The sequence below is a fragment of the Somniosus microcephalus genome, chromosome 19 (genome assembly GCF_052327205.1).
Source record: "Somniosus microcephalus isolate GS21.2 chromosome 19, FLI_Smic_1.0, whole genome shotgun sequence".
In the NCBI taxonomy this organism is placed as follows: domain Eukaryota; kingdom Metazoa; phylum Chordata; class Chondrichthyes; order Squaliformes; family Somniosidae; genus Somniosus; species Somniosus microcephalus.
In genome coordinates this window covers 56710145-56730935 of record NC_141005.1, presented here as the reverse complement: position 1 = coordinate 56730935, position 20791 = coordinate 56710145, and the positions used below count along the sequence as shown (strand labels likewise).

Below are 20791 nucleotides of genomic sequence, written 5' to 3'. Positions count from 1 at the left end.
TCCCGGGAAAACCTGCAAAAAAAACGTAAGTTCGATGCGCACGCGCTGCCTCTCCTGTGCACGCGTTCGACTTCTGAACCCCTTCTTTCAGGGGAACGGAAGTGCCGGGTTCCCGTGCATGCGCAGTGCATGCATGAAACCGGCACTTCCATTGGGCTTACGGGTGAGTACCCCGTGCGTACTCACCCACGGAGACCCGAATTTCTGGGCCATTATATAATCCTACGAACTTGTGTAAACAGCAAAGCGAGTCAACAACAGCAACAAATGACAGCAGGACGCTACAGGGATAACTTCACGAGGCTCCTTTTCTGGTGTGGAGCTTCACTAGGGGCAACTGTGGGTTGGAGAATTGAGGCTATTGTGGCAAAACCACTAAGTGACTTACATAATTGTCTGTAACCAATGTTATTACCTCTAGCATTAATTGTCTGTAACCAATGTTATTACCTTTCAAGTTGGCTCTGGTTAAACAGAGCTAGATCGACAGCATCGCGATCTGACGTGATGACGTCATCACCTGGGTCACGTGACGTCCCCTTCGGCGGGAAACGTCATGACGTCATGACGTCAGAGGTAGAGGGCGGGACCAGCCAGTCCTCGTGTGGATTGAAAGAGAAAAGACCTGTTTTGAGCTTCTCCTGTAGTTTCTTGTTTTGTAAAGTTCTTAGACAATAAATTCAGTTTGTTAACTTCCAGTAAGTTATAGATTCTTTGTTAGGAGTGCAGAGACTCCTACATTGGTGACCCCGTTTCCTCGCGATCGTTTTTCGCGGTGAACGCCGAACACAGGCCAGTGATGGAGGCCAACGCAGTGGCCTTGAAGCTCCCCCAATTCTGGGAACAACAGGCAGCCTCTTGGTTTGTGCAAGCTGAGGCGCAATTTGAGCTCCGCAACATCGTTCAGGATCAGACCAGATATCTCCACGTGGTCTCCGCCCTCGAGAGTTCGACGGCGTCAAGAATCATCAGCCTGCTGGAGAGTCCTCCGACTGCTGACAAGTATGTCGCCATCAAGACACGATTGCTGCAGGTATTTGGCCTCACCAAAGCGGAGCGCGCGCGCCGTTTACTGACTCTACCAGGGTTAGGAGACTCCAAACCCTCGGAAATGATGAGTCATATGCTGACTCTCCTGGGGTCCGAGCCCCAGTGCTTTCTGTTTCGCGAACTGTTCCTTACTCAACTTCCTGAGCAAGTACAGGCGTCCCTCGCCCGAGCAGAAACCGCAGACTGCGTCGCGCTCGCCGAAGAGGCGGATAAGATTTACGCGGTCCGGCAACAATACTGCGCCCTCGCGAAACGCCCCGCCACGAAGAGCCCGGCCCCGGCTCCGACAAAGGCGCCTCCGACGACCGGTTTCTGCTACTACCACGCTCGTTTCAGCCCGAAGGCCCGCTGCTGCTGCTCGCCGTGCGCTTTCGTTACCAGACCGTCGAATAGACCGCCGCGAGTCATGCACGCCGGTCCCGGTACTTCCCCCGCTGCTGCGATGGCAATCGGTGCTTCCGGGAATTTCGGAGTCGGTCCAACAGACTTGTCCGACCTCCTCAGCGATTGACTCTTTTCGTTAAAGACAATTCTGGGGGGGCGTATGTGGCAAAACCACTAAGTGACTTACATAATTGTCTGTAACCAATGTTATTACCTCTAGCATTAATTGTCTGTAACCAATGTTATTACCTTTCAAGTTGGCTCTGGTTAAACAGAGCTAGATCGACAGCATCGCGATCTGACGCGATGACGTCATCACGTGGGTCACGTGACGTCCCCTTCGGCGGGAAACGTGATGACGTCATGATGTCAGAGGTAGAGGGCGGGACCAGCCAGTCCTCGTGTGGATTGAAAGAGAAAAGACCTGTTTTGAGCTTCTCCTGTAGTTTCTTGTTTTGTAAAGTTCTTAGACAATAAATTCAGTTTGTTAACTTCCAGTAAGTTATAGATTCTTTGTTAGGAGTGCAGAGACTCCTACACTATCATATTTATGGCTGTACCTCCACCCTGTGTTCATGTTTAGCAAGACTTTGCACCAGCATAGGAGCCTCGTGAAATTGCTCCTAATGTGTAACTAGCATTTAAAGAATTAATACATAATTTACAACAAATAGACATTCCTTTAAGGCACAAAAGCCCCACAGGAAAAGTGGTCCAATCGTGGTTAACAAGAGAAGTTAAAGATAGTATTAGATCAAAGGAAGAGGCTTATAATTTTGCCAAAAAGAATAGTAAACCTGAGGATTGGGAGGATTTTAGAATCCAGCAAAGGAGGACCAAGAAATTGATAAAGAAAGGGAAAATAGAATATGAGAGTAAACTAGCGAGAGACATAAAAACAGATTGTAAAAGCTTCTATCGGTATGTAAAAAGGAAAAGACTAGCGAAAGTAAATGTGGGTCCTTTACAGGCTGAGACAGGAGAAATTATAATGGGGAATAAGGAAATGGCAGAGAAATTAAACAAATACTTTGGGCTGGATCTTAATTCGGGGCGGGTTGGGGTCGTGTAACCCGCATTTCGTGTTATCCACACGAATCTAAATTGATGTGGGAGATTGATGCGATTTTAACTTAATTGGCCAATTGAGTTCCAGCGTGTGGGAACCCATGGCAAATGAGTTTTTCCAGTCTGAAAGTTGCATCCGATGATGTCATCATTGCTGCTGCTACATTTAAGGTCTGCAACAAGCCTTGCTTCTTCTGCAGACTGCCAACCTTTTGGCCTTTGCTGCTACAGGGACCTGGAGGCAGAATGGCCAGTGAAAGACCTAGGTCTGCTCCAAGATTTGACGACGTTGCCCTGCAGGCTTTAATGGAGGGAGCAAGAGCTCATAAAGAGTTGCTCTTCCCTTCATCAGGGAGGAAGAAGCCTCCCCAGCAGACCAAGGCTGTGTGGCTGCAAGTGGCAGAGGAGGTCAACTCCTTATCGGTAACCCGCAGAACCTGGATACAGTGCAGGAAGAGATTCCATGACCTTCAGCGCACTGGAAAAGTGAGTATGAATTTCCCATCACCCTCAATCTGATCCCCATTGCCTTTCCTCATCAGCACTCAACTTTAGCAATCTCTTCCTCCACATCCCACTTGACACTGACATCCATGCATCCTTACCCATTCCTTCTCTCTCTATGGTCACATTCACCTAACTATTCGACTATGCAGCCCTCATACTCCCTATCACTCTGATGCTATGAAAACAACTGACAACACACAGGGAGGGTCCTTGGTCTTGCCACCTCACTCCATCTTTGTCTCCTTCTAAGCATCTATGCTATGGGTTCTCTACACTCACTCCTTCATTCTCACTCAAACTCCACTTATCTCCCTCATTGCAGGAAAAGAAAGCTCACAATAAGAGGGAAAGAGTGAGGAAAGGAGGAGGGCCACCCTCAGTAGCCCACCTCACCCCTTGGGAGGAAGCGGTCCTGGAGATCGTGGGACTCGAGGACGATGCGCAAGTGGGGGACGGACAGACGGGTGCATCAGAGAAAGCTGGTGACAGAATAGTTTTCCATCTCATTGACATTTCATGAGTCGCTGATAATGATTCTGAAGCTCTAACAGATGGACTTATGATCATCTGCAATATGCAATGTGCATGTAACCTTGACCTCACATCTCTAACTCTTTCCTTTACTCCCCCACAGGACCATCGCAAGCACCCGTCCCCACTAGCCAGGAGGAACAGCCTGAGCCTCCAGACTCCTCAGAGGAAGCTGCAACCTCTGAGGGCGAGCGTCAGCAGAATTCAGCACCAGCGCAGACACTCACACCTCGGTGGGACCTTCGGGACATAGAGTAGTGTTGTCACCTGGTGTATCACAGCTCACAAGTGAGCATCAGCAGATTGTGGAGACAGGGAAAGCAGTGGAGAGTCCTAGTCGGAGGGCGCAGGACTCTGCCAGCTCGGCTCAGCTGCATGTCGACCCTCTGCCTCTGGGTCCATCCATAAGATCAGCAGTGCTGGAACTCCAGGAACAGATGCAGGAGTCTCTGGCAGGTTTTGTCTCCAGGGTCGCTGCGAGTGTGGAGCGAATGGAGGAGTCCATAGCGAACATGAGCAGAGCATTTGTGGAGTCATTGGCGCATGAACGCATCACCATGGAAAGGATGGCAACCTCCATGGAGGTGATAAGTCGCCAGAGTGCAGAAAACATGGTGAGTGTTCAAAATAGAATGACATCTCTGGAGGAGTGATGGGCATCTATGGAACAGACAATCCAGACCTTCATGGAAGTCCTTCTGAGTAGGACTGTCAGTGCAGATACAGGTCCCCATGGCCCCCCTGATGTGCAGCAAGGTGCTCTCAAGCCACTTGCAAGCGCTGAGGGGGACCTGACCCATGAGAGGGAAGTTGGTGGCAGACATCAAGGAAGTGGGGGCTCCTCTCCAGGTGCTCACACTTCCATGCCACTGCAGAGCCCTTGGTCAGAGCCCCACCAGAGTCCACACCCAACTGAGATCGGCGTCTCAACCCCTGCACAGCCGCAGCGGCAGCAGACTGGTGATGAGCCCTCACAGGTTCGCCACCCCAGAGGACGCCCGCCAAAGGTGTCGAGACAGGAGCCGCAGGAAAGTGAGCAAGGGGCCTCCACACCACATAGGAGCACGCGTAAGAAAAATATACTGCACAAATAGTCACAAGGGTAGTCACTTAGGTGAACTTTGATGTTTTATGTGAAAAAGCCATCAGATGAATAATGTAAATAAAAAATCTGATGGCTACTGCTGCAGTTGTGGCGTGTATCATTTCGCGAATGGGACTTTCACATTGAGGGCTTAGGATTACTTGCAATTGTCAGTATGGTGGTCAAATTGCTAGAAATCCGCTGGTCCTTGGCCATTGTCGATGCTCAGGTAAGAAGCTGCGAGGCAAAAGTGCTTGATTGGCTAAGCTAAGCAAATCTGTCCAAGATGAGTGTGTTCCTTGCATCCCGGGCAGCAATGTGGCCGCGCGCTGGCGCCTTCTGGCCTGTGCAGATTCAGGTGGGTGAACAGGAGCTTGGCGCTTGCTGTTGGTGGTGCTGTTGTTCATGGTTCTGCTGCTGCCATGACTGGTCTTCGTCCGAATCTGATGTCCAGGAGGAAAGGAAATAAATGCCTCCAATGCTTCTGGTATATGCCTCAGTTGAGGAAGCGCTCAGTGAAGGTGGCGAGAGGGGTTTCCCAGGAGGTCACACTGGAGATGGGTGTCAGGCTCCAAACTTCCACAGCTGTGGTTATTTATGCCTTCTAAAAGTTCCCCCAGACCTGAGACTACAAAGTCCTGCCACCTGCAAATGATGGCTGATCAAATCTCCTCTTTAATGGTTGACCTGCAGCTGATAGTCAGCAATCCAATTGTGCTCCCGCCAGGTTTCACCGTCGTGTTTCAGAACAGGCGTGTTTCATGTGGGAAAAGGGTTAAAATCGCAAAGGCCTTTCAAAATGGCATTATAGAGTCAATTTAGTGCCTGTTAAGGGCCTTAACGGCCTATCCCGCCTCTTGGAGGCGGGACGGAGACGGGACCATTAGACATGAATTAATAAAAATTGCTTGGAGGCGGGCTGAAGGCGGGGTTGGGCCCGCACGCCAGTTTTTGCAATTTTAACCCCCAAACGCCTCCAATCCCGCCTCCACGGCCCAATGAAAATCGAGCCCTTTATGTCTGTCTTCACGGAAGAAGATGCAAAATACTTCCCGGAAATAGCGGAGAACCAAGAGAATGAGGAACTGAAAGAAATTAGTATTAGTTAAAAAATAGTACTGGAGAAATTAATGGGACTGAAAGCTGATAAACCCCATGGACCTGATGGCCTACATCCTAGGGTTTTGAAAGAGGTGGCTACAGAGATAGTGGATGCATTGGTTGTCATTTTCCAAAATTCCATAGATTCTAGAACGGCTCCCACAGATTGGAAGATGGCAAATGTAACTCCACTATTTAAGAAAGGTGGGAGAGAGAAAATGGGGAATTACAGACTAGTTAGCCTGACATCAGTAGGAGGGAAAATGCTAGAATCTATTATTAAGGATGTGGTAACAGGGCACTTAGAAAATAATAATAGGATTGGGCAGAGTCAACATGGATTTATGAAAGGGAAATCGTGTTTGACGAACCTGTTAGAGTTATTTTGGTTTGTAACTAGCAGAATAGATAAGGGGGAACCAGTGGATCTGGTGTATTTGGATTTTCAGAAGGCATTCGATAAGGTGCCACACAAGAGGTTATTAAACAAAACTAGGGCTCATGGGATTGGGGGTCGTTGTCGTACGTGTCTTCATACTGTTCCCTTTGGGGAACTGTATGAAGTGGTGGAAGGATTTCTGGCTGCGATTAATGCTCCTTCTGTGACCGTAACCATCTTCGTACCAGCCATTAGGGTGGTTAGTTCTATGGCGGGAGGGTTTTATGGGCTCCGACAACCCATACGAGGGGGGGGGGGGGGCCACCCACACCCACGGATGCAAGTATCCTGCTGGATGTCAACCCAGAATTTAGAGCCGGAGCTCCGACTCCACTTGCCGGGACTGTCTGGAGCGGGGTTCGAAACCCTATACCTTCTGGCCCAGCGGCGGGGATGCTACCGCTACGCCAAAGGCCCACTCTGGATTGGGGGTAATATATTAGCATGGATTGAGGATCGGTTAATGGACAGAAAACAGAGAGTAGGAATAAACGGGTCATTTTTGGGTTGACAGGCTGTAAATAGTGGGGTACCGCAAAGATCAGTACTTGGGCCTCAGCTATTCACAATCTACATCAATGATTTGGATGAGGGGACCAAATGTAATATATCCAAGTTTGCTGATGATACAAAGCTGGGTGGGAATGTAAGTTGTGAGGAGGATGCAAAGAGGCTTCAAGGGGATATAGACAGGCTAAGTGAGTGGGCAAGAACATGGCAAATGGAATATAATGTGGAGAAATGTGAAGTTATCCACTTTGGTAGGAAAAATAGAAAAGCAGTGTATTTTTTAAATGGTGAGAGATTGGGAAATGTTGGTGTTCAGAGGGACCTGGGTGTCCTTGTACGCGAATCACTGAAAATTTACATGCAGGTACAGCAAGCAATGAGGAAAGCAAATGGTATATTGGCCTTTATTACAAGAGGATTTGCGTATAAGAGTAAAGGCGTCTTACTGCAATTATATAGGGCCCTGGTGAGACCACACCTGGAGTATTGTGTACAGTATTGGTCTCCTTACCTAAGGAAGGATATACTTGACATAGAGGGAGTGCAACGAAGGTTCACCAGACTGGTTCCTGGGATGGGGGAATTGTCCTATGAGGACAGATTGAGTAGACTAGGCCTATATTCTCTAGAGTTTAGAAGAATGAGAGGTGATCCCATTGAAACATACCAAATTCTTACAAGACTTGACAGGGTAGATGCAGGGAGGATGTTTCCCCGACTGGGGAGTCTAGAACTAGGGGTCACAGTCTCAGAATAAGGGGTCGGCCATTTAGAACTGAGATGAGAAATTTCTTCACTCAGAGGTGGTGAATCTTTGGAATTCTCTACCCCAGAGGGCGGTGGAGGCTCAGTCGTTGAGTATATTCAAGACAGAGGTCAATAGATTTTTAAATATTAAGGGAATCAAGAGATATGGGGATAGCGCGGGAAAGTGGAGATGAGGTAGCAGATCAGCCATGATCTTATTGAATGGCGGAGCAGGCTCGAAGGGCCAAATAGCCTACTCCTGCTCCTATTTCTTATGTTCTTACAATGACTATATCCTGCTACCTGACGACCCTGATCACTGTGAACACAGATTCATGGGACAAGTCCAAGTTACAAATGCTAGTAACATTTATTAGTCACCATTGGGCCCAGCAATTGTTGTCGTACAGTTCAATTGTAGGTTGGAATGAATGGGAATTTGTTCAAACCACAGCATAAAGAGCTCCAGCACCTGACAATCAAACCGTAGCGTTCCTAATGGCCAGAAGTTTCAGCTAATGGCTTCTTCAATTGGCTTTTGTCTGTCTGAATCCTTGACTAGCACCTGGGCCAACCAATCGGAGGTGCTTCCCTCTCTGAATGGCCGTTCTTTGTGCTAAAAGTTCAAATATCCTACACTTCTTTTGCTGCTTTGTAGTTCAGTCTTGGATTGACATTTGCAATAGCCAATCCAGATCCCTTGCCTCCTTGAATGGCAGCTTCCTACACTCAAAGCCTAGACTTCTAGTGGGCGATTTTATTTACCTGCTCTCAAGCTGCTGGGAATCAACCAATCACAATTTTAACCTTCTCAATTGAGCAGGTGGCAAGGAAACCCGTCCAAAGCCAGCGGGGGTCCTTTTAACTGATGCCATCAGGACCCGACTACAATTGGCCTGAGTGGGAAGCGGCAATAAATTTCCCACCAAATTTTGGGCTAGAAATTCGGTATGTTAGCACCTCCCATTAGTGCCTGGCGGAGGCGCTAACAGGGCGCTAACAGCGCCCGGGTGCGACAAATGCAGTGATGCCCGCGAACTTCAGTGCTGGTTTAGCACTCGCGCTAACACTTAGTGCCTGGGCCTCTAGCAGCTCGCAGATCGTGACGCCATAAAGCGCGCAGCGCCTCGTTATCGTGCCGGATGAAAAATTCACTCGCACCCCCTGCTTTATTGCCTCGTGCTGTCAACGCCAGCAAGTGGAGACGTTGTGAACTCGGCTGCCTGCTTCGGGAGCGGTAGTTAAAGGGAATGCTTTTCACCTAGTGCCACCTTTATTATTTGCACCAGTCTGGTGCCTGCGTAAAGTTTTAAATGTTTCATTGCTGCAAGATGTCCAAGCCCTGCACTTTGAGAGAGTGTTTGGGGCTGTAATGACAGATGTCCAAGTCCTGCACTTTGAGAGAGTGTTTGGGGCTGTAATGACAGATGTCCAAGTCCTCCACTTTGAGAGAGTGTTTGGGGCTGTGATGACAGATGTCCAAGTCCTCCACTTTGAGAGAGTGTTTGGGGCTGTAATGACAGATGTCCAAGTCCTCCACTTTGAGAGAGTGTTTGGGGCTGTAATGACAGATGTCCAAGTCCTCCACTTTGAGAGAGTGTTTGGGGCTGTGATGACAGATGTCCAAGTCCTCCACTTTGAGAGAGTGTTTGGGGCTGTAATGACAGATGTCCAAGTCCCCCACTTTGAGAGAGTGTTTGGGGCTGTAATGACAGATGTCCAAGTCCTCCACTTTGAGAGAGTGTTTGGGGCTGTAATGACAGATGTCCAAGTCCCCCACTTTGAGAGAGTGTTTGGGGCTGTAATGACAGATGTCCAAGTCCTCCACTTTGAGAGAGTGTTTGGGGCTGTAATGACAGATGTCCAAGTCCCCCACTTTGAGAGAGTGTTTGGGGCTGTAATGACAGTCACTCAGGTCGCCTTGCAAAACAGAACTGACGATAACTAGCTTGTGCAGCATCATTGGCCCTTCCCTGTAAGCAAGGGAAGCAGCCTCTGTGATGAAAGAGTGCCGTTCACAATGCACTCGAAATTGTTTAACGCTCTGCCACTACCGTCCCGCTCTTGGACTTTGGCACCCTAAGAGAAGTGTTTAACGCTTGATTTAGTGCTCCACTTCCCTCTTGGAGCGCTAAAACTGAATTTTGTGGGAGGTGAGTATGATTAGTGCCTTACGCTAATTTTTTTAACTTTTAAAGTTTTAGCGCCCCAAACGGGGCTATACCGAATTTCTCCCCCATGTGATTTAATTTTCAGTTTTAGGACAATACAAACTTTGCAATTACAAACCTTACATGACAAAGTACTTTGTATGGCAAATTTACAGTAATTTAATAAAGGTAACTTAAAATAACTGTGTCAGCCATGAGTCAGCTGGTAGCACCCTCGCCTCTGAGTCACAAGGTTGTGGGTTCAAGCCCCACTCCAGGGACATGAGCACAAAAATCTAGGCTGACACTCCAGTGCAGTGCTGAGGGAGTGCTGCATTGTCAGAGGTGCCGTCTTTCGGATGAGATGTTAAACCGAGGCCCCGTCTGCTCTCTCAGGTGGACGTAAAAGATCCCATGGCACTATTTTGAAGAAGAGCTGGGGAGTTATCCCCGGTGTCCTGACCATTATTTATCCCTCAATCAACATAATAAAACAGATTATCTGGTCATTGTCACATTGCTGTTTGTGGGAGCTTGCTGTGAGCAAATTGGCTGCCGCGTTTCCTACATGATGGATGCGATTTTGCCGGCGCTCAGAGGGTGGGTTCGGAGGTGGGTCAGGTGTTAAATTCAAAAGGATTGACGGCGGGTTGTCAACCCGCCGCGATCCCGCCAGCTGAGTGCGTTGGGTCTTCCAATCAGCTGAATAGTTCACAGCTGCAACTGCAGTATAAAAGTTGAACTCTCGCATATATTCACTTTCAAATGTCAGAGGTGTCTCATTTAAGGATTGGGATGACATATTTGATCTGTCTGGAGGGTGTAAGTGTGCGGTGTTAACTCTATATGCACTGTCACCTCCTTGGAGCAAGCTCTCTCACCATTGACAGATCACTTTTGTCATCTCAACTTCAGCTGCCATCTATTCCAGCAACATCGGTGCCCTTGAAAAAATCTCACCTTGGTCCTCTGAATCCCTCCACGATCAGCCCCAACACTAACATCACCAGGCATACCAAAATCACCAACAATACCAATCTTCTCTGTAATCACCTGATGCTGCACAGGACACAGGGCATCAGCACCCGACCACATTGCTGCCCGGGAGGCCAGGGATACCCTCACCATGGCCAGATTTACTTCACTTGATGCTGTACACCCTGGCTGCTACATGATGCACCAGGTTGGCACCACCCCACACCAACACCATAAAACATCCCTGCAATGCCCAAGCCATTCCTTTCATATTCATCACCATTGCGGGGGGTACCGTTATGTCTCACCATTCACTGCAACTCACTAAGCCACTTCCAAAGGCGCACACAAATCTGTCCAAGAACGTAAAGTGTTGAAAATAAAGATTTTAATGTTTGACAACACATTAACAGAAACTTCACATGAACATTGCATAAAACACCCAAGAGCCTACCCTTGTGTGTTGTTAGTTGGTATGATTGCACTAGGATGAGGGTGAGTGTGAGAGGTGGCTAGTGAGATGGGGATGTGATAATATAGATAGAGAGGGATGGGAGGAGGTGCAAGGTAAGTTGGTGTGAGTAAAGATGTGCAGGAGTAGGGTAGGGAAGGCAGAGTGATGGGGATGTGATGAGTGGCACAGCAGGATGAGTTTGAGTGTGGCTTTGCAGTAACATTTCGTGATCCATTGAGATCATTGAAAGGTTTGCGCCACTGCAGCCTGGGACTCCAGATGACATCCCTGCTTGTGCCCTCCTGTGCAATGTGCAACCAGGCTGCCTTGGTCTCTTGGGGAGGTCTCTTCCATCCATGGGAAGGGAAGAGAACCTCCCTGCATGCTGTGACACCCTCTATAAGCATATGGAGGGAGTTATTGGAGAGCCTGGGTGCAGACGTGCACCTTTGTGCAGTGATTGTCAGTGTTTGCAGCACCTCAATGCTGTAGGACACTGACAGCACAACTGTCAAAATCAATGCGGCCGTGGTCCCTTTAAGGAAACCGACTGATGACGTGTCAACAAATGACATCATCAAATGACAAATGACAAATTAACTTCCTGTTAATTGGCCAGGAACCCCGCAAGACGGGCTTAACAAGGCTAATCTATGGAAAATCATTTTCAGAGAATGGCTGCAAACGGGAGTGGGACCGGGAGCCGCCAACCAGCTCTCCCGCCGCCATCCCGCCTCCGCAGGGAAAATCTTGCCCTACAACTGTGGCTACACTTCAATAAGTACTTCATTGAATGTAAAGCGCTTTGGGACGGCCGGTGGTCGTGAAAGGCGCTATATAAATGCAAGTCTTTCTTTCTTTTCACTATTTGGCAACGTCTTCCATCAGGTGTACCTTACTCAGAGTCCTGGAAAGGAGAATGGAGCTACCTGTACTCGCTCGCAAAAGCCGCTCCAAACAGTGGGAGGTTCAAATTCACCCCCGAACCTGCTCAAAAGCCCTATTCTGAATGGGAAATGGGAATGTTGCGCCTCACTGACCAGAAACAATGGGATGGGAAACCGTGAGTACACTAATTAGGCTGGATAGCTCTTTGTTGGCCGGCACGGACACAATGGGCCAAAATGGCCTCCTTCCGTGCTGTAACTTTCTATGATTCTATGATTCTAATCTGCCTTTGGGCATCTACAATGGTTGTATGATGAGAGACTCTGGGGTAGATTTTCAACTTGGGGCCCAGGTGTTAAACCTCCGTTGCGGTTCGCCTCAATTTTCATTTCCAATGTGATGAGGTTAAAGACAGCATTGGACTATGTAGTTCAGTACTGACTGCTTCTAGCCTTATTAATCCAGAGTCAATTCCTAATTTTGCACATGTTGGGAATCAAACACAGTGGAAGAGTTGTAGAACCTGTTAGTACGTGCAAACTTAACAGTGCACAACATTAGTGTCAGAACCTCGGGGGGTGGTGGTCCGGGGGAGGAGGGAGTACCAGTAATTGTTCAACCTCCGCGGTGGGACCTGCGATTGCTGATCATCGCTGGGCGAGCTGGTGCAAAATTTAAATCTTCACCGTCTCCTTCCATTTCCTTCTCTTCTGTTCAGAAGGTAGAGAGCTGGAAAAAGATATAATGAGATTTGTTCCTAGTTTTATTGGATTTTTGTGAAGATATTTTTTTGCAGTGTATTGCACAAACCCACTATTAATGATTTGGCAGATAAATGTTATCTCTTAATTATCTGTGTTTGATCTAAACTATAGGGCCTTTTGAGTAAGCAAAGTTATAAAGATTATAATCGGCTGTGATTCAGCTGCAATCTTTAAAGCCAGTCTCTGCCTCCTCCCGCAGTACATATCCTGATTGTGTTACGGATCTCACCTGTTATTAGGTGTTGCCATGCCTCAGTGGGCAGCACGCTCAGCTCGGCGTCAGAAGGTTGTGGGTTCAAGTCCCACTCCAGGGACTTGAGCACATAATCCGGGCTGACACTCCAGTGCTGCACTGAGGAAGTGCTGCAGTGTTGGACGAGACGTTAAAGTGAGGCCCCTGTCTGCCCTCTCAGGTGGATGGCACTATTCTCGAAGAAGAGCAGCGGTGTTCTCCCGGTGTCCTGGCTAACATTTACCACTCAACCAACATCATTCAGAAACAGATTATCTGGCCATGTATCACATTGCTATTGTGGGAGCTTGCTGTGCACAAATTGGCTACCGCGTTTCTTACATTACAACAGTGATGGTACTTCAAAAGTACTTCATTGGCTGTAAAGCACTTTGGAGTGTCCTGAGATCGTGAAAGGCGCTATATAAATGCAAGTTCTTTCTATATGATCTATACTTCAACTCCATTTACCCTAACCTAAAACTATATCAATCTCAGCCTTGAAAATTTCCATTGGCCTGGCAGCCAGAGCCTTTAGTGAGTGAAATTCCTCTTGGCGCACAAACAATGCATTAAACAGCGTGTAGAGTAAGACATCGTTATCAGGCCCACTACTGTCCATGACTTTACACTGACTTGAATCCTGGAGTAAAAGATGAGTTGCTTCTGTAACTTGGCAAGGCAACAATAGATAGATGCAGTCCTGTGGAACACAGCAGTTGCTGGTGGTAACAAAGATGCTCTGTTTCCAGGACTGACCTGACCATTCTTCAGTCTATGGTTAGTAATTATTTTTTTATTTCCCACGAGATGTGAGTCCCCAGCACAAAACTCCCCACATTTCTGTACTGATTGACAGTGTCACTCAAGAGAAGCCATAAAGGTGGCTGGTGGGGGGAATGGAAGTGTGCCAGTCCTGCAGTTACGAGACGTGGGCTGAGCACATTGTTCAGACAGAGTAGATTGGGCTTTGCTCTGCATCTATGGATTGGAGGGTAGTTAATGTAACCCCACTATTTAAAAAAGGTGGTAGAGAGAAAACGGGGAATTATAGACCGGTAAGCCTGACATCGGTAGTGGGGAAAATGCTAGAGTCCATTATAAAAGATGTAATAGCAGAGCACTTGGAAAACAGTGACAGGATCGGATAGTCAACATGGATTTACAAAAGGTAAATTGTGCTTGACTAATCTACTGGAATTTTTTGAGGATGTAACTGGTAGAATAGATAAGGGAGAACCAGTGGATGTGGTGTATTTGGGCTTTCAGAAGGCTTTCGATAAGGTCCCGCATAAGAGATTAGCATGCAAAATTAAAGCACATGGGATTGGGGGTAAGGTACTGACTTGGATAGAGAACTGGTTGGCAGACAGGAAGCAAAGAGTTGGAATAAACGGGTCTTTTTCCAAGTGGCAGGCAGTGACTAGTGGGGTACCGCAGGGATCGGTGCTAGGACCCCAGCTATTCACAATATATATTAATGATCTAGACGAGGGAACTAGATGTAATATCTCCAAGTTTGCAGACGACACAAAGCTGGGTGGGCGTGTGTGCTGTGAGGAGGATGCAGAGAAACTCCAGTATGATTTGGACAGGTTGGGTGATTGGGCAGATGCATATCAGATGCAGTATAATGTGGACAAGTGCAAGGTTATCCACTTTGGTGACAAAAACAGGCAGGCAGATTATTATCTGAACGGCAATAAATTGGGAGAAGGGGAAGTGCAACGAGACTTGGGTGTCCTTGTGCACCAGTCGCTGAAGGTAAGCATGCAGGTGCAGCAGGCGGTTAAGAAGGCAAAAGGTATGTTGGCCTTCATAGCGAGAGGATTCGAGTACAGGAGCAAGGATGTCTTGCTGCAGTTGTACAGGGCCTTGGTGAGAGACCACACCTTGAGTATTGTGTGCAGTTTTGGTCGCCTTATCTGAGGAAGGATGTTCTTGCCATGGAGGGAGTGCAGCGAAGATTCACCAGACTGATACCTGGGGTGGCAGGAATGACGTATGAGGGGAGATTGGGTCGATTGGGCTTATATTCGCTGGAGTTTAGAAGAATGAGAGGGGATCTCATTGAAATTAAAAAAATTCTAACAGGACTAGACAGACTAGATGCAGGAAGGATGTTCCCGATGGCGAGGGAGTCCAGAACCAGGGGTCACAGTCTAAGGATAAGGGGTAAGCCATTTAGGACAGAGATGAGGAGGAATTTCTTCACCCAGAGAGTGGTGAACCTGTGGAATTCTCTACCACAGAAGGCAGTTGAGGCCAATTCATTAAATATATTCAAGAAGGAGTTAGATATATTTCTTAAGGCTAAAGGGATCAAGGGATATAGGGAGAAGGCAGGGACAGGGTACTGAATTTGGATGATCAGCCATGATCTCATTGAATGGCGGAGCAGGCTCGAGGGGCCGAATGGCCTACTCCTCCTATCTTCTATGTTTCTATCTAGCCGGTTATTGTTGACCATATGATCAACATTGACTACCCATATCTTGATGAACACAAAGTTGTTTTAAGCACTTAGAGGTAACATGTATGTACATAGACTTTGCAGGTTTTCTGTAGATTTGAGTGGTTCATAGAGTACAGAACTCACCTCATCTTTTGTGTCTTTTGTTATGACTCAGAAATGTCAGAGCGTTGTGGAGTCCAAGCCATGCTCTAGCCTGGCACCTGGAGGAAGCATTCAGGAGAGACTCTGCTGCCTGGGCATACGAAAAGTGCTGGAACTGGCACAAAACGGAAGAGGGGCTGCCAAACTTCCTCTCGGAGATTGCAGATTGTCCTTGTACCCTGGCACAATCCAGGGCAGATACGGGCAGATTTCATGTAAGTGCAATATTTCACTGAGGAAAGAACTAAACTGAACTACTGCTATTCAATTTAAAACTGACTGTTTTATAAATATTCACCTCCCCCCACCCCTGGCCCCAATTTTCTTGTTTCCTCTGTCCATAACACACAGTATTTGTTTCCTGCCATGCAGTCTCATGGGTGCCAGTCACCTCTGGTACATTGCTCATGTGACCAATCTTCATGTGTGAGCCCTGACATTGTTACGATCGGAAAGCCTAGGCTTCACTGATAGGGAGCCCAGTCATTTTAAATGAAACCCTGTTGGCATTCCGATTGGGAAAACTAAGCTATCCCATCGAGGTTATCACAGCTGCGTCGAACTCTGCCCTCGCCCGATGCCCACATGCCTGCACTTTCAAGGCAGGGGCTTCTGGGCAGTGATTGGGAGTGGGAACCCTGTTTTTTCCTACAAGGGCACTGAGATCAACTGTAGCACCCCAAAGCTGAGAACCAACTACCCCTGAAAAGTCTGTGGATTGCACCTGGGGATTTCCGGAGTCACCACCATGATGGCGCGTCTACCCACTAAGCTATCATGGAACTCTACAATCAACTCGCTGAAGTGTATAGTTCTCAAACACCACCCAAAAGAGATTATCCAATCATTTAGCTCATTGCCGTCCATGGGACCTTGCTTGGCGCAAATTGGCTGCTGCGTTTCCCCGCATTACAACAGTCGCTACACTTCAGGGTGGCCAGAAAAAAGAAGATATTTTTGCTACCTTCTGAAATACACTTGAGTGAGTGTTGGCGGGTTTCCTTTCATTGCGCTGTATGGTTGGGATGCACTGCACTCAGTATCCGGGTGTACCCCGCCAACAGCAAGTTTTTCGTTTGTTGCCGAGTTGCTCCCATTGAATTGAATGGGGCTGCACTGGGATGTTAGCATCGCCTCCCAATTTAGTGATGTCACTGGAGGCCCTGAGGAGATGAGAAGGCCTAGAAAAGAATCGAGGAGCTTTTTGATAAATGGTAACATATTTCTACAATATTTTTTTTCTGAGACATGTTAGGGGAAGTCATAGAGTCATAATGGCACAGAAGGAGGCCATTCGGCCCATCGAGTCTGTGCCGGCTCTCTGTAGAGCAATCCAGTCAGTCCCATTCCCCCGCTCTATCCCCGTAGCCCTGCAAGTTATTTCCCTCAAGTGCCTATCCAGTCTCCCCTTGAAAACATTGAGGGCTGGATTTTGCCAATGGGAAGCTTTTGGAGGCGGGACTGCTGTTTGCCGGCTTTCAATCCCACCTCCATCAGCTTCTGGCCAACCAGCGGGATTTTCCCCTGATTGACCTTGTTAAGCCCGCCTAGCGGGCTCAGCAGGCCGATTAGGGGGAAGTCAGTGACAGAGCACGTCAAAGTATGACGTGTCATCTGTCAAGATTTTTTGAAAGAACATGCCAGCGTTTGACAGCTCTGTGAAGCTGTCAAACACTGACATTCTGTGTAGATTGATGAGTCCTTGTGTTCAGGACTCATCAAACCTTTCAACTTTGTAGAAATCACCTGGCTGTTGTATCGGAGGATCCAACAGCCAGTCTGTGAAATCTACAATGGAGATGTCAGGACTCTGGCTCCACAGCGGCTGAAGGCTGTAGGCAGAAACAAAGGTAAATGAACATTTTCTAACACTTTACACTCACCTTACATACTTACCACTCCACATACTCCACACTTGCACCCATCACTCAGCTCTACATTGCACATTCAGACCCCTCCGACCCCCGCAGACCTCCTACACGGCTTCTCCACCCTGGCGGGGTTCCCCGAGGTCGGGAAGCCTATATATCAAAACGAAAAATGGGGATAATCCTATTTTCTGCCTGTTAACTACCTGTTAACAGGCAGTTAATAGGCTTTAATCTCTTTCCCGCCTCGAGGAGACAGGACCCGGGGCAGGATGGATTCCCGCCTCCTGGCAAGAGGACATGGAGGTGGGATGGGGGCGGGTTTGCCAGCCGCCCCCAAATTCTGCAACTTTACTGGCAGTCCCGCCTCCATACCCGCCTCCTCAGGGCTGACAAAGTCCAGCCCTGAATGTTTCCGATTCCATCACTTCCGTCGGCAGCGAGTTCCAGGTCCTCACCATTCTCTGCGTAAAAAAGTTTTTCCTCACTTCCCCCCTGTATCTCTTGCCGAAAACCTTAAATCTGTGTCCCCTAGTCCTTGAGCCATCAACTAGTGGGAACAGCCTTTCCCTGTCTAGCCTATCCAAACCCGTCATAATCTTGTACACCTCTATCAAATCACCCCTCAACCTCCTTTGCTCTAATGAAACCAAATCCAGCTTCTCCAACCAGTCCTTGTAGCTAAGATCCCCCATCCCCGGAACCATTCTGGTAAAGCTCCTCTGCACCCTCTCAAGTGCCTTTACATCCTTCCTAAAGTGTGGTGACCAGAACTGGACGCAATACTCCAGTTGTGGCCTAACCAGCGCTTTGTAAAGGTTCAGCATAACTTCTCGACTTTTGTACTCAATACCTCTATTTATGAAGCCCAAGATCCCATATGCTTTGCTAACCACTCTCTTTGAACAAGTTTGAACAGAATATCCCCCTCTAGGCTTTCTTTCCCCCTTAACGACATGGTAGAGGAGAGGTCACTAGTGGTGCTTGTACCCACCATAGAGGCACAGACTCAATTCTGTTGATGGCTGGGCTACAAGGAGAGGGAGTATGAATTGACAATGAGAAACTAAAGATGATTGAGGCTGGATTGACTGGAAGATCTCATTTCTAACGCAGACAGACTACGGGTGTGACATTGAAAAGGGTAGTATCTGTACCTATCACCCAGGAGCTGCACACTGTGTCCGAGCCATACAGGCAAGGTAAGCGGAAAAGCCAGCACCCTGTTTCAGAGGCCTGGCCAGATGGATTCTGATGGAGTGGTGGCATGAATCATAATACAGGAAACTTTGTGATATCCGGCACCGACAGGACCGAGCTGTTGCCGTCCCATCAAAACTGCCGGACAAACCAGCGCTAATGTTGAAACATACGGAGCTTGAGCTCCATATCTGGCAACAAACCCAGCTTCTAAACAGTCAGCCGTACCTTGCAAGCGTCTCTGTAGCTTAGCAACAGCTTCAGCGAGACCTTGCAGAGCCTGACTGGTGGAAAAAAAAGCAATGAAAAGAAAAAAAAACTAACGAAACGGCTCCTGATTTTTGCCGGTGGATCGAGCATTCCGGACAGTTAACCTCCGGATAAACCAAAGTTTCCTGTATCTGTTTTTAATTTGTGTCATTTGAAGTGCTTTACAGGAGCTGGAGTGGGCAGTGGGTCAGACACTGGCCTTTAACCCCAGGACCTGAGTACATATCCAGCCCAGACTGCTGGGTTGAAAGTCTCCTCTGCCTGCTGGCTGCAAAGGTCCGAGGTAAAATGAGTTTGAGCAGCGCCAGGCAAGTTCCTTAGCGCACAAGAAACCTACTGTACTTCATTAGCTGTAGAGTGCTTTGGGACATCCTGAGATCATGGAAGGCGCTATATAAATGCAAGACTTTTTTTCTTTTACTGAATAAAACTGCCGTCATTTTGACACCAATTGGCAATCCCACTCAGAGAGGCTGTGGGCACATAGGAACAGGAGGAGGCCATTCAGGCCCTTGAGCCTGTTCTTCCATTCAATTAGATCATGGCTGATCTGTATCTTAACTCCATCTACCTGTCTTGGTTCTGTAATCCTTAATACCCTTACTTAACAAAAATCTATCAATCTCGATTTTGACATTTTCAATTGACCTCTGGCCTCAACTGCCTTTTGGGGGGAGAGAGTTCCAGATTTCCACTACTTGTGTGAAGAAGTGCTGTCTGACATCACCCCTGAACGGCCTAGCTCTAATTTTAAGGTTATGCCCCCTTGTTCTGGATTCCCCCACCAGAGGAAATAGTTTCTCTCTATCTAACCTATCAAATCCTGTGGGAAAGTTGAGGCCCATGAACAATGTTGGGGCAGAGTAGAGGGAGCTTTAATCTGTATTTGAATGCACTGCACAAGTGCTTGAAGCTAACACTGGGTGCCTGAAATAAGAAAGTGTTTTATTTCCCAGCAGCAACACTCCTCACCTCAGTGAGCAAACAGAAGCTTCACTTTTTTGAATGTTTGTTTTCAGGATGTTTTCAGGCCACTGGCAAGACTGCATTTCTTGCCAATTCCTAGTTTCCCTGAGGGCATTAAGAGTCAACCACAGGGCTGGAGTCATGTGTAGGCCAGACTGGGAGGGGGTAATGTTGACTTTGGGAGATAGTGTAAAACGAGCGATAATGGGTCCACCGCCCGTTATACATCTCTCTCGATGTTCATTCCATTGATGTCGATGGAGATGTAAAACGGGCGGTGGATCCGTTATCTCCCACTTTACACTATTGGCCAAAATCCAGATTACCCCCTGGTAGGGGTGGCAAAATACCTTTCCTGAAGGACGTTAGTTGAATCACTTGAGTTTTTACGACAATCCGGCAGCTTTTCATGATCATTTTCTGGTGCTGGGTCACAAATTACTAGATTTATTGAATTCAATTTCACAACATGGCGTGGTGGGATTTGAACTCATGAACTCCAGGTTGCTAGTTCTGTACCACAACCATTAGCCTGCTATACCCACTCTAGTCATGTAAATTCTATGTCATTCTACAGTATATATAAATATCTTGCTGTTTGAGCAAGTCATTAGCATTTCACAGGCGAGCCACTAGGTGGAGCACCTTCCATGTGCAGGATGCGCCTCTCAGACAAGACGACAATAGCACTGCCTATGGACGCCAAGTGGCTGGGGTCAGTGCAGCTACGCAGCAGGGAGGTGCTGTGAGAATCAAGACCAAGGGCTCTTCTCAGGTCAAACAAGGTTAGAGGGCAGGGAGATTCCTGAACCAAGTTAGGGGAGGAGTCAAATTGGAGGGGTAGGAAGGAGAGGGAAAGGTGGAGAGGAAGAGGATGGGGGGAAGGTGGACGGGATAGGGTGAGCAGGGGGAACAAGAGAAGGAGAGAGGAGGGCAGAGGAAAGAAGGCAGTGAAGAAATGGGTAGAGGAGGTAGAACAAGAGGGA

The 20791-nt window shown here is 47.9% G+C and overlaps 1 protein-coding gene across 2 annotated transcripts in view; it reads left to right on the top strand.

The window, feature by feature from the left end:
* The window catches only part of susd2 (sushi domain containing 2), a 140193-nt gene that overhangs the window by 57573 nt on the left and 61829 nt on the right, over positions 1–20791 (top strand). For both annotated transcript variants that reach the window (XM_085961809.1, XM_085961808.1), the window contains 3 exons: positions 11889–12063; positions 15515–15716; positions 18486–18571. In XM_085961809.1, coding sequence (XP_085817935.1) covers positions 11889–12063; positions 15515–15716; positions 18486–18571 — 463 coding nt within the window. The remainder of the gene's footprint in view (positions 1–11888; positions 12064–15514; positions 15717–18485; positions 18572–20791) is intronic.